The 12,892-nt window shown below is 45.9% G+C and overlaps 1 protein-coding gene across 2 annotated transcripts in view; it reads left to right on the top strand.

The window, feature by feature from the left end:
* The window catches only part of ARID1A (AT-rich interaction domain 1A), an 88,391-nt gene that overhangs the window by 61,401 nt on the left and 14,098 nt on the right, over window positions 1-12,892 (top strand). For both annotated transcript variants that reach the window (XM_069078391.1, XM_069078392.1), the window contains exons 5-10: window positions 8,068-8,308; window positions 8,580-8,669; window positions 9,163-9,324; window positions 9,972-10,284; window positions 11,897-12,042; window positions 12,127-12,236. In XM_069078391.1, coding sequence (XP_068934492.1) covers window positions 8,068-8,308; window positions 8,580-8,669; window positions 9,163-9,324; window positions 9,972-10,284; window positions 11,897-12,042; window positions 12,127-12,236 — 1,062 coding nt within the window. The remainder of the gene's footprint in view (window positions 1-8,067; window positions 8,309-8,579; window positions 8,670-9,162; window positions 9,325-9,971; window positions 10,285-11,896; window positions 12,043-12,126; window positions 12,237-12,892) is intronic.

The raw sequence follows: 12,892 nt of genomic DNA, 5'->3' as shown, positions 1-12,892 counted from the left end.
TTTTGTTGTGGTGTTAAGAGAAGGTGTTAGCTCCTGAGTAGTCCCTGCTTGTCAGTAAAGGCTGACAAACCCACGCTGGCATTTGCTGGGGCCAGGCAGCCAATCACAGCTGGAACGGTTATCGTCTCGGAGTCCCTGTGGGCTTCCTCTATCAGGTCACATCCCAAAATAACACTGGGCAGTATTTCAAGTGAAGAAGCGAAGGCTTTGGGGCTGCAGCCAGCCTGGAGTGTGAGATTCTGTGTGAAATAGTTGGACTTGCTCCAGTGCTTTTGATCTGCATGGCAGATGAGCAATAAAATGCATAAAACACATTGGAAACACGTGAGGAAATTCTCCTGGCCCTACCGTTTCCTTAGGGCTGGTAGGGTGCTCAGCCAGCTGACCTTCACCTGCTTCATAGCAGGATTGACCTGCCTGAGGATGGAAGAGATACCCATTTGTTTAGGGTTTGGGGTTTTTTTTTTTTTTTTTTTTTTTTTATGCTTAGGAACTGCCTAAACTTTTTTAGGAGTATCCTATTGGAAGGGTTTGTTGGAGAATCCCCTTTGATTAGGGATTGGTAACCAGACTGGGAAAAGATCGGGGAATTGGGTTCAACTCCACTTGATACTTCCCTCTCTGTGTCAATCTGTTCTACTGAGATGACTGTGAAAAGCTGAATTGGTTGGGCACCTTTGGGTCTGACTCAACATCAAGACATCCGGCTTTTGTGCAACAGGAGACCTGAAAAACTGGCTTTTTGTAGGGTAGAAAGCAGAGGTATGTCCTGTGAATGAGAGGGTGCCTGCTCACGCTGGTAGAGGGGAATCTTGCTGCCTTCCACCCTGAGAAAGTTGTTGCTTCCACACGTGTATATGTGTATGTAAAATGTTTTGGCAGTGCTCCTGACGTGTCAGGAAGGGAGATGCTACTGACATCACATCAGTCAATATAGATGGTGCAGCCTCCCTCTTTTTGCATTTAGGGAAATTGAGACCCAGAGAGGAGGTAACTTAACAGAGCTCTCACACCACTGGTCAGCTACAGAGCTATGACCAGAATCCAAGTCTCTTCAGAAGCTGTCATAGTGTAGTAAACAGAACAGTGGATTGATTTGAGATTGGAAGGTCTGGGTTGGAATACAAGCTTTTGCTACCTTAGGCAAGATACTGAGTCACTGTGGGCCTTCTCCACCTCCAGAAATTGATGGGGTTGTACTAAACAGTCTCTAAGCAGAAGATCACTGACAGCTCTTTATAAGGCTGATGATTTACTTCCCACCACTCCTTCTCTCTAGTACCTTTATGTTGTACCAGGTGGTCTCCAGGGTCTTTTCCAGACCTTTTTACCATCTTACAAAAGTGGGTGGCTGCCTATGCAGCTGGCCTCAAACCAACCAAATTTTGGAGTAGTGAGCCAGATTGACCCTACAATCTTACTTGAACAACTCTTTTCCACTCAGATGTCCTGGCCCAAGTTTGGGCTGCAGTTGACAGTGTTTTTACATTTATTTAGCACTTTTCCTCCAAGGAGCTCAGGGTACTTTACAAAACCTGACAACCATCTTCATAGTACCTCACCCCCTTGAAAAAAAGCAGACCATTTTACCACCATAAATGCTTAAGTTCTAAAAGTTCTAAGAATTTAATCCTAGGGGCCATAAATGCTCACTAGTTTCTGATACTCTATCCTTAAGGGCTCCATTGGTTTTCTCCAGGTACCTCAGAACCCTCATTTATTTAGAGGAACTCAATTTGTGAACATTTAGTTAGACCTAGGAAAAAAAGGGAGTATCTGATTTATTGTTCCTCTTCAGAGCTCCCCAAGAGCTGTGTGTGAAGAATTGTCATTTCTCAAGTTGACATGCAGTCTTTAATAACTATTTTGGGGGTCTGAATCCATCTCGTGGTATTCATTTCCAGCCCCCATCTCCCCATCTTTTTACAAGAATAACAGAGGAAAAGTATATGTTTGTGATGGAATACTATTGTGCCATAAGAAATAACGAGCAGGATGGTTTCAGAAAAACATGGCAAGACTTCTATGAACTGATGCAAAGTGAAGTGAGCAGAACCAGGAGAATATGCTACACGGTAACAGCAATACTGTATGATGATTAACTGTGAATGACTTGGCTATTCTCAACAAAACAGTTCTGAAGGACTTACGATGAAAAATGATATCCACCCCCAGAGAAAGAACTGAAGGAGTCTGAATGCAGATCAAAGCATACTTTTTTTAACTTTCTTTTTCTTGTTTGTTTATTTTGGTGTTTTGTTTTTTGGGTTGTTTGGTTTTTGTTTTGTTTTTGTTTTTTTGGTCTGTGTTCTCTTCTTCAACATAGCTAGTATGGAAATGTTTTGCATGGCTGCACAGGTACTATCTATCAAAGTGTTTTTCCCTCTCAAGGAAGAGAACAGGAAAGAAAGAAGAGATAGAATTTGGAACTCAAAAATTATTTTAAAAAATGAACGTTTTAAATTGCTTTACATGTAACTGAAAAAAAATAAAGGCATCCTTTTAAAATATCAGAGGAGACTTTACCAAATGATTTGTTAAAATCCAAGTAAGCTCTACTTAGAGCATTTCCAGTTCTACCTTAGTAACCTTTTCAAGAAAGGAAATGATAGCTGACATCTATAATAAGCTTTATACACATTATCTAATTTGAGCCTCATAACAACAGTCCTATGTGGTAGGCACTACAAGTGGCATTACTCTATATTTTTATGAATGAAGACACTGAGTCTTAGAGGTTAAGTGACTTGCCTAGGGTTTCCACAGCTAGCAAAAGGCAGACATAGGTTTTGAGCTCAAGTGTTTCTGGGTCCGAGTTCAATGATCAGCCTGTCCTGCCATTATTGGCTGTTATTGTTGAAGCATGCTGTGATCACTTCTTCCTTCTCTAGAACCATCTCTTTAATAATGTTCTCGAAATTTACCAGGAATTAGAGTCAAAACTCACAAATCTGTAATTTGTGGATTCCATTGTCTTCCCATTTGTGAAAACCAGGAATATAGATGTGCCCATCTTCATTCCTGGGCACTTCTCCCATCCTCCCATATCTGTTCATGAATAGCTTATCCAACAGACACACCAGGACCTCTCAGTGTTGCCCAATCCTGGGGTGTTGAGCTCATCTGGAACAGGTGACGGAGGCTCACAAAGGACAATTCCTTGCCATGTCCTTAGTTTAGGGACTATCAACTTCTGTTTGCTTTTTAGAAATTCTTTCTTTTCGAGTCCAAAGATCATTCTCCTTCACAGAGAAAACAGAAACTCAGAATTAATGGCCTCTTTCTGTGTCCTGGCTGCTTCAAGCAATCAGATCAATCAAGAAACATTTACTAAGTGTACCTACTGTTTGCCAGTTACTGTGCTAGACTAAACAGTGTTCCCTCTCTGCCTTTGAGGAGCTTACGTTCTGTTGTTGAGTGTGTGTGATAAAATATTGTTTGGTTTGGTTTCTTTCCCCCACTCCCAAGCACTCCCTACCCTACCCCCCTCCCCTTGAAAATATAATTCTATCAGTCTAAGGGCCTCCAGGTGACCTGCAAATTATCCTTCAATACAAAGTAATTTGAGAGGGGCTAGTGTGTGCGGGATCAGGAAGGGCTTCATGTAGCAGGTGGTGCCAGAGCTGAGTAGGGATCCTAAGAGGTAGAAGTGTCCAGGGAGGGAGTACATTCCAGATGTGGCAGGCCCCACCAAGGGTGTGCATGGGGAGGGAAGCTGTGTCTGAGAAACAGACAGAAAGCCAGTTTAGCTACTTAGTAAAGCACAAGAATCAATCAGTCAAACTTCAATGGATCAAATGCTTGCTGTGGGCCAGGCACCCAGCTAGTGCTGGGGACACAGAGACAAGAACAACAGAATCTCTTCCCTTGGGGAGCATACCTTCTCGGGAAGGAGACACATCTCTGTGTATGGAGTAGGTGGAAGGTGGTCTTAGAGGGGAAGGCATCAGCAGGTGGGTGGGATTCAGAAAGGCTGCCTGCTGAAAGTGTGATTGGAGCTAAGTTAGAGGGGGGGAGCATTTGAAGCACAGGGAGCATTGTATGGGGTGAGCAGCAGATATGCCACTGTGGCTGCGCCATAGAGTGTGAAAGATAGAAAGAGGCTGAACAAAGGAGCAGAGGTAATGGGGAGCCAGAGTGGGCAGAGGGGACAGGGTTAGCTCACATCAAAGCATTAGAAAATCCCTTTGATAGCTGTGTGGAAGACAGGTCATATGGGGAGAGACTCAAGGTCAGGCTAGCAATTAGAAGATATTGCAATAGTCTAGGCAAGAAGCAGTGATCCCTGACCTAGGGGGCTGCCTGTGTGAAGGGGTCAGGTGGTAAACATGGCAGTGAAAGAAATTAGGAGATTTTGGCAGTTGGATGCATATGGTGAGACCGAATGGTTGAGGGTGACACCAAGATTGTTGAACCTGAGTGACTAGGAAGATGGGGCTCTTAGCAGTGTTAAGGACCTTCAGAACAGAGGTAATGGCAGGGTGGGGGAGGTGGTGAAAGGAAGAGATAATGAATTCTTTTTGGCTATGTTAAGTTTGAGGTACCTATAATAGGACATCCATTTTGAAATATTGAGTAGTCATTTGATGTTGCTAGACTGGCATTCAGGGCAGCTAGGTCCCTCAGTGGATAGAGCACTGGGCCTGGAGTCGGGAGGAGCTGAGTTCAAATCCAGCCTCAGGCACCAACTAGCTGTGTGACCCTGGGCAAGTCACTTCACCCTGTTTGCCTCAATTTCCTTGTCTATAAAATGAGTTGGAGAAGGAAATGGCAAACCCCTCCACTATCTTTGTCAAGAAAACCCCAAATGGGGTCACAGAGTCAGACACCACTGAAATGACTGAACAACAGCCAGAAGACTAGTGTCTAGGAGAGCAGCTGGAGCTGGGCACATCAATGTGGGATCAGTCACGTGTAGAAGTTTAGAGGCAAAGGGGGGCCTAGCTTGGAGCCATGGGGGCTTGTCTCCACTGTTGATTGTGGCCTGGGTAAAGTCCAAAGGGTCTGAAAAGGACCAGTCGGACATAGGAGGTAAGAGGAACGAGAGTATATAGAGGGAGGAAATAGTGTCCAGGCAGGAAGAGAGAGGATGGTGGTCAGCAGGGTCACATGCTTAAAAAGAATGCACTGGATAGAGACTAAGGAAAACCTGTGAGAGCACTGCCCTTTTCCCTCCTTTGAGCCTCCTATTTTCCCAAATATAGCCTTTTAAAAAACAGACTAAATACCTTTCCGTGAGCTTAGGTCTGTTCACCAGCCTCAGCTCCTTCTAGGGCCACCTGTTCATGGGAGACCAGGGTGAAGGAGGAGAGGGTGGTGTGAGCATGGGACAGGAAGAGGAAGGAGCTCATGGCGGATGGCCTCAACACTTTCTGTAAAATAAGAGAGAAGGTTCTCAGCTGAGAGTGAGGGGAGGCTTGAGGAGGGATGGAAAGGTTTGGAAGAACCCTTGAGGAAAGTAGGAGAGAAACTTGATAAAAGAGGTACAGTAGGATTGCCTAGTAGCAGGGAGGGCCCAGCTGAGGTTGTGTAACAAATTTGTAATGACCCAGTCAGAAAGGATATAGGATATTCTCAACTCAGCAGGTAGGAGTGAAATTGTTGGATAGTGGGAGTGATCCAAGGCTAAAGTTTGTTGGCAGGTACAATCAGGAATATAAGGGGGCTCGAACCTCCGGAGAAGAGGACAGTGTACAGTTGAACTGATTCATTAAGGGACCAAGATGGGGAAAAGAGGAGAGAGTGACTAGTGCAGGGGAGATAGCTTTGGGAGAGAATTAGAGATCATGGTATAGACAGATTGGGGAAGGCAGAAGGGGAGGTGAAAAGCCAGTAGGTTTTAGTCATATATAAGTAGATTTCAGAATTCTTGAACATGGAGGTGGTACATTTGTGGTTTATGGCAAGATCAAGGGTACGGCCATCTTGGTGTGTGGCTGAGGTGGGAAGGTGTGGTAGGTCATGGAAAGTGAGTAGCCTGAGGAACTGAATGATTGAAGAAGAGTCAATATATATGTTAAAGTCCCCCAGTATGAGGACAGAAGTTGGGGGAAGAGAAAGATGGTGAGCCATGTACTGAACTCATTAAGGAAGGAAGGGGTGTGACCTGGAGGTCTGTAGACAACAGCCATCAGGATTTGGGTTGAGTGGAAGATATAGGAACCTCATGGGAGGAGAGATTATTAAGTGATGGAGGTAGTTGAAGAGCCCAGAAGTGACATTGGAGAATAAGGAGTATTCTAACTCCTCCCCCACCTCAACCTGTGAGCCAGCGAGAATAAGGATGACCAAGGAGACTGTGTCAGCAATGCTTCTGTGACTACTAGAAAATGGAAAGAGTGGGGGAGAAAAAGAGTTAAGATGCCTATGGAACAGGCATTCCAGAAGACAGAGTGGAAGAAGGGGATGGTTAGCATTTGGCTGACACTTTGAGGTGGGAAGTCAACAGGGATAGAAATAAGGAATCAGGTGGTGGGGTGTGGGGATTAGGGTTTAGATGACTACCTTCAGGGATATGGAATGTGTAGAGTATGTTAATCACTGAGTAGAAGGCTGTACTCTTAGTGAGGGGAGATGGAAGGCCCAGTTTTGTTTTTCTTCTCTCCTGTAAAAGCTGGAGATTCTTGTAACTTAGTTCATATAATTCATCTCTTGGTGGGGTGGGGGAAGGGAGTTGGTGATGACCAGCTCTACGGTTGATTGCCTTTAGAAGCCTTTCCATAATTCATTTGTCTAGCTTCATCTTGGACCCCATAGCAAGAAAAGACAGGAAAAAAGGGGAAGCTTTAGCAGATCCTTGCCAGGGATGGTTAACATGCACCAGTCTTGTATACTCTATTCATGCATCTCATTATAGTGAATTCTATGTCCTTTTCCCTGAGGAATTGTCTGATGGAAAATTCTGTAACTAGCTGATTTTTATCATGACCAATGGGAATATCCCTGCTCTGACCCCACTAGAGGCTTACTCAGAACCTAACACACTTTGTCCAAATATCTGCCTGACTTGGTGACTGTTGGTCTATCTTTAGGCTCCAGAAATACTTATGAAAGATGACCCTTGGTCTCCAAAATTGTGTTAGGCCTTAAGGTCTAGATGAGCATGCCTATATAGGTGGGGTGGAGTTAGAAACTAACCAGTTTGTCAGTTGGACTTAATTTGAAACAACTTCTTTTACCTTCACCCTTTGTCCTGTGAAATTCAACTATTTAACTGTTTTGTGGAAAAGCCTCCCTTAAGGCCTTTCTGATAGTAGTGTTCTTAGCCTCACCTTCCTGAAGCTTAATCCCCAGCAGGGGCGAGGGGGTGGGGTGGTCTTGGAATTGATGAAAAAATGAACAAGTCTCCAAGCTTTATTCAAGACAAATTAGTTAAACCACTGCCCAAGATGAAAACCCTTGATTGAGAACTTCTGTTTCATCAACTTTGGGGTTGACTCACCCAAACTGAATACTATGTTAAATGTCTCCAGTTCTTATCTACATTATCTCCTCTACTGGGTATAAACCCCTTGAGGGCAGTGCCTGGCTTTGTATAACCTTCAGAACCAAGTATGTAGTGGCTATTTAAAAAGTGAGTGTTGCATCAATGAAGAATGAATGTGTTGACTTTCTGTCTCCTGATGGAAATTTTTTGGGGGGAAGTCATATGGTCTACAAAAGAAATTGATCTCTAATCTAGAGCCCTCCCTCTCTTTAGGAATATTTTTTCCGTGTTATAATCCCCCCACCCTTGATCCTCCAAATCATCTATGGTCAAGTATAGTGACATATGCACAGACCTCTCAACGGATAAGAATTAACTTGGAACATCAAACGTGCATTGCCCAAGCTGGACGGTGCTTCTGTTGTTCTTAAATGGAAGCATTTTAAAGGTGGTGGTCTTGATTTCCATGTGAAAGAAAGGTCACCAAGAGTCTATGGTTTCTTTGATTTCTCCCCCAAAATGCTGAAATGTGTGCCCCTGGTGGGAGGCAAGACTTTGGAGAAGCAGATTCGTCCTGGAGGCAGGATGGGAGGGCCCTGGGTTCCTTCGTCCTGACCAGTATCTGTCTGTGCTTGTTCCAGGATCTGTCTGGCTCCATAGATGATCTCCCCATGGGGACAGAAGGAGCGCTGAGCCCTGGCGTGAGCACTTCAGGGATCTCCAGCAGCCAAGGAGAACAGAGTAACCCAGCTCAGTCTCCTTTCTCTCCTCATACCTCCCCTCACCTGCCCGGGATCCGAGGGCCTTCCCCCTCCCCGGTGGGCTCTCCTGCCAGTGTTGCTCAGGCTCGCTCAGGACCACTCTCACCCGCTGCAGTGCCAGGTATGGACAGGGGGCTTAGTGCTCACTTGGGCCTTTGCTGGGGGGAGGGGAGAGATCAGAGGCATATGCTACCCCTAGAGGTTTCCAGGAAAAGAGCTGATGCTGCCCTGGATTGACCTCTTACTTAATACTTGACCCTCTGGCCCTCTGAGGAGTTTGGATGCTCCATCAGTGTTTCTCCCCAGGCTTGATTTGGCCCCTTTTACCCTGGACCTGTGTCTTAGCTGGGGTTCCCAGACTTAGCTAACTTCTCTTCTTGTCTTCGGAGCAGGCACCCAGATGCCACCTCGGCCGCCCAGTGGCCAGTCAGATAGCATCATGCATCCTTCCATGAACCAGTCAAGCATTGCCCAGGATCGAGGTGAGAGGCTGGCCGGTAGAACTCACCTGGAGATTGAGGAGTGGGAGAAGCTGAATGATTTGCATAGTGGACTTGGAGCTATAAAGAGCCCCAGCCCCTGACTGTGATCATAGCCCTTGTTAGACCTTTGATAATGATTCTGAACCAGAGTGCTGTCCAGACCCCATGTCCTTCTTCACCATGAATTCCTGTTGATGGCATGTCCATACTGCACTCAATTAACTCCAGACAGCCTAGTCCCTGCCCTAGCCAAGCTGGCTGGCTGTGTTGTTTGCCCACCCTCCATCAGAGGCTCCAGGCCTGCTTTTCTGCTGTCCGTGGTTGCTCCCCTTGTTAGTAGGGACTTAGGACCCTTGAGCTGCCTGAGCTGAGGGGCATATGATGTAGTGCCAGTATGAGTACCTAGTGCTCAGGGTGATAGGAAAACACTAGAATTTGTGGTTTTCTTTCTTTAATGAGTAGCTGTATCAATGACCATCTCTTTTTCACATAGGCTACATGCAGAGAAATCCTCAGATGCCCCAGTACAGTTCCCCTCAGCCTGGTTCTGCCTTATCTCCACGTCAGTCTTCAGGACAGATGCATGCAGGCATGGGCTCTTATCAGAACTCCATGGGAAGCTATGGGCCCCAGGGGGGTCAATATGGCCCTCAAGGTGAGAACATTTACCAACTAGAACCACCCTCCAGTAGGTTCTTCATCTTGACTTTATAGATTGGTTAGGGGATTTACCTCCCAAGTGGGGAAGCATGACCTAGGAAAAAAAATGAGAATCAGTTCTGTAGGTTTAAGTGCTGCAGAACGGTGGGATAACTGTGACAGACAAGGAATTCTGAGGGAAGTCATTTCATTGTCAGGATCAGAGATGATATTTAAGTCCTGGGAAAAGAGGGTAGTGTTCTTTACCTTGAATCAGAAAGTTGGCTATTCAGTAGCAGACACTGAGCCCCACAATGTGTGGGGCAGGATAAAATCTATCAGAGAAGAAGCCCAGCTCTTAAAGATTTGTGCTTTATGGAGAACCTGGAAGTGAGCTTTCTAGGGGCCCAAACAGGAAAGAATTCCTTCAACATTATAAAGGCTTGGGTGAAAATAAAGCTAAATTTGTAGGTCAGTCAGTTCCCATTCATCTGTCTTCTCCTTAGGCTGGTGTGTTTGCTGATTTTTGACCTGGAGGTCTCTCCCACATTCTGTGAAGCTACTCTGGCCAAGGATGGATGTGTTCTTCTTTGGCTCTGCAGAGTTTTGAGGGCTAGGAGCTGTTCCCCCAATAACTGCATCTTTTCTCTGTCTTCCTCCCAGGAGGCTACCCCAGGCAGCCAAACTATAATACCCTGCCCAATGCCAACTATGCAGGTACAGGGATGGCAGGGAGCATGAACCCCATGGGGGCTGGGGCTCAAATGCATGGCCAGACCGGCATGCCGCCCTACAGCGGACTCCCCCCAGGAAGGATGAGTCATGCCTCCATGGGCAGTCGGCCTTATGGTCCCAACATGGCCAACATGCCGCCTCAGGTTGGGTCGGGAATGTGCCCCCCACCTGGGAGCATGAACCGGAAAGCACAAGAAACCGCTGTTGCCATGCACGTTGCTGCCAACTCCATCCAAAACAGGTATGACATGGGACTTCCCTTTGGGTTTCACCTTGAGAGAGGAGAAAGGGACTGCACCTATGGCTTCATTATGATAAGGGACTCCAGGAGGAGAAACTCCTTCTCCTAGTACAGAGAGGCCCCTTCTCTGTGACTCTGGGATCTTAGAGAGTTACTGGGCTACAGCATGGTGAGGTTCCATGACTTGCCCAGGATCATACAGCCATCTGTGTGCCTGAGGCGGGACTTGAACCCAGGCCTTACTGCTTCTGAGGTCTGCTCAGTCTCCACTATTCTGTACTACCTCTAATTCTTAGAATAAGGCTTGACACTTAGGATTTGGTGATTGGTGCAGGTGCCCAGGAAAGGAAATGGACCCTAGGTCATTAGACATACATTGGGTGTCCCTTTTCTGAATGCCCTATAGAGAGAAAGGTGGTCCTCATCTTCTCTGTCATCTGTTTGATGAATCTTTAAGTCTGTCTTTCATAGTGGGTAGGGTTGAGAGGTTAGTTTTCAATCACTTTTTGCTCTCTACTGATGATGTGAGGATAAAGTTTAGGTTAATTTGAATTACTTTCTGCTATTTCATTTAACTGCCAATTAATTAGGCGGCTGGAATGGTAAGAGGGATGGTGGCTGTCAGTCTCTCAGCAAGTTACATGGTCCTGCTTGTCACTAAATTTCTTATTCAAGTCACAGCCTTTCATGGGTGGCTGAGAGAAGCCAGTGCAGCTGCCAGGGCAGAAGATCTCACGTGTGTCTGAATCCCTTGGCTATCGTCTGTGAGGCTTGAGCGATTGGGTTTAACAGCCAAAAAGTCTAGCTCTTTGGTTGTCTTCTCTGACCATTGGTGGACATGGCAGTGGCTTCACTGGACTGAGTCAACTTGACTTTGGCCTTTGGCCCTTAGGCAGCTAGCAGAGCATCATTGGTGGTACCTGAGACTTTAAATGGATCTTATGCTATCAAGATTTGGATGGACTACAGAGGAATCGGGAGGATGATTATTTTTTTCCTCAAGGGAGGATAAGTTGTAACTGTAAAGAATAGATTTTGTAGGAAGATACCCAGAGCAGTCAGAGTCCTAGAAATTCAGTCTCCATGACAGGTCAGAGTGTGTGTGTTGGTGGAGGGCGGGGGGGTGGGGAGGGGGCAGCAATACTGCCCCCAAGAAACAGAGACAGGGCCATTTGGCATCACAGTGACCTGAATTTTCAAGCCATTAGGATAGATCTTCAACCAGACAAGGTCTTTAATGGGAAAAGAAGCTAGGGCAGGGGAGAGAAAAACTCAGGATAAGATGTAGCAAAACAGGTGGAGGACATAGGGGAGCCACTGGCCTTCAAGGAGGCTGGTTCTGACGCCTCGACGTCTTAAAATGGAGCTACTGCTTCCTGTTTAGGGCTTCTGAACCCTCTTGCAAGCAGCCTGTGTGGGGAGATAGCAGATAAGGCTATCTAGGTCAGCCTTTGCACAATTCTGTTTTCTTGGGACCCATTAGTTTTCTCCATACAAAACCAGGTATTAGATGATTTGGCTCACGCTGCCTTCTTGCCAAGTTGAAGAACAATTCTGTGTATTGAAGTTCCTAATTTACACATACCTTTCTTGCTCTGTCTTCCCTCTTCAGGCCTCCAGGTTATCCCAATATGAATCAAGGGGGCATGATGGGAACTGGGCCTCCTTATGGACAAGGACTTAACAGTATGGCTGGCATGATCAACCCTCAGGGTCCCCCGTATCCCATGGGTGGGAACATAGCCAACAATTCAGGAGGTAAGTCCTGGTTTGGTCAGCTTATTGCGAATGTTCATGGGGTCAGAGCTGGTATTGAGACTTCAGTATTCTCTCATTCTCTAGGGATGGCAGCTAGCCCAGAGATGATGGGTCTTGGGGAAGTCAAGTTAACTCCAGCCACCAAAATGAACAACAAGGCAGATGGAACACCGAAACCCGAGTCCAAATCCAAGGTAAAGCTTTGTCTTGACTCTTTTCTCTCCTGCTCGAGCAGAAGAATGGGGATGAATTCTACACTAGGGCATGCCACAGTGGCACCAGTCAGAATGCCTCTGCCCATCCCCCCCCCCCCATGTTATTTTATTTTATTTTATTTTTGCTTTTTGGAGGGCAATTGGGGTTAAGTGACTTGCCCAAAGTCACACGGCTAGTAAGTGTGTCAAGTGTCTGAGGCCAGATTTGAACTCAGGCCCTCTTAACTCCAGGGCCGGTGCTCTATTCACTGCGCCACCTAGCCACCCCTCCCCCCATGTTATTTTTTAATTGCTGTATTTTGTTTTTATATCATCTTCATTTCTGAATATCTGTTCCTCACTCTCCCCCCTCCCCCCCACACACACATGCACCTCAACCATCGCTTATAACAAAAAGCGAAGAAAGAGGAGAGAAAAACCAGTTGAACAAAACTAACCATCATGTTGAGTCTGACGTGGTGGGCAGTATTCTACATCTATAATCCCTTTCCTTTCAAAGGGAAGGATGTATATTTTCTCATCTCTTCTCTGGGACCAAGCTTGGTTTTTATAATTACACAGCATTAATTTTTTTCCTTTCACTTTACTTTGTTAGTCATTGTGCATATAGTTTGTCTGGGTCTGCTTGCCTCACT

The sequence above is a fragment of the Petaurus breviceps genome, unplaced genomic scaffold (genome assembly GCF_028583685.1).
Source record: "Petaurus breviceps papuanus isolate PSGF00001 unplaced genomic scaffold, PetGlider_PUasm1.0 91041, whole genome shotgun sequence".
Classification (NCBI taxonomy): Eukaryota; Metazoa; Chordata; class Mammalia; order Diprotodontia; family Petauridae; genus Petaurus; species Petaurus breviceps.
The sequence above is the reverse complement of the archived record's forward strand: the minus strand, read 5'-3'. Positions and strand labels throughout refer to the sequence as shown.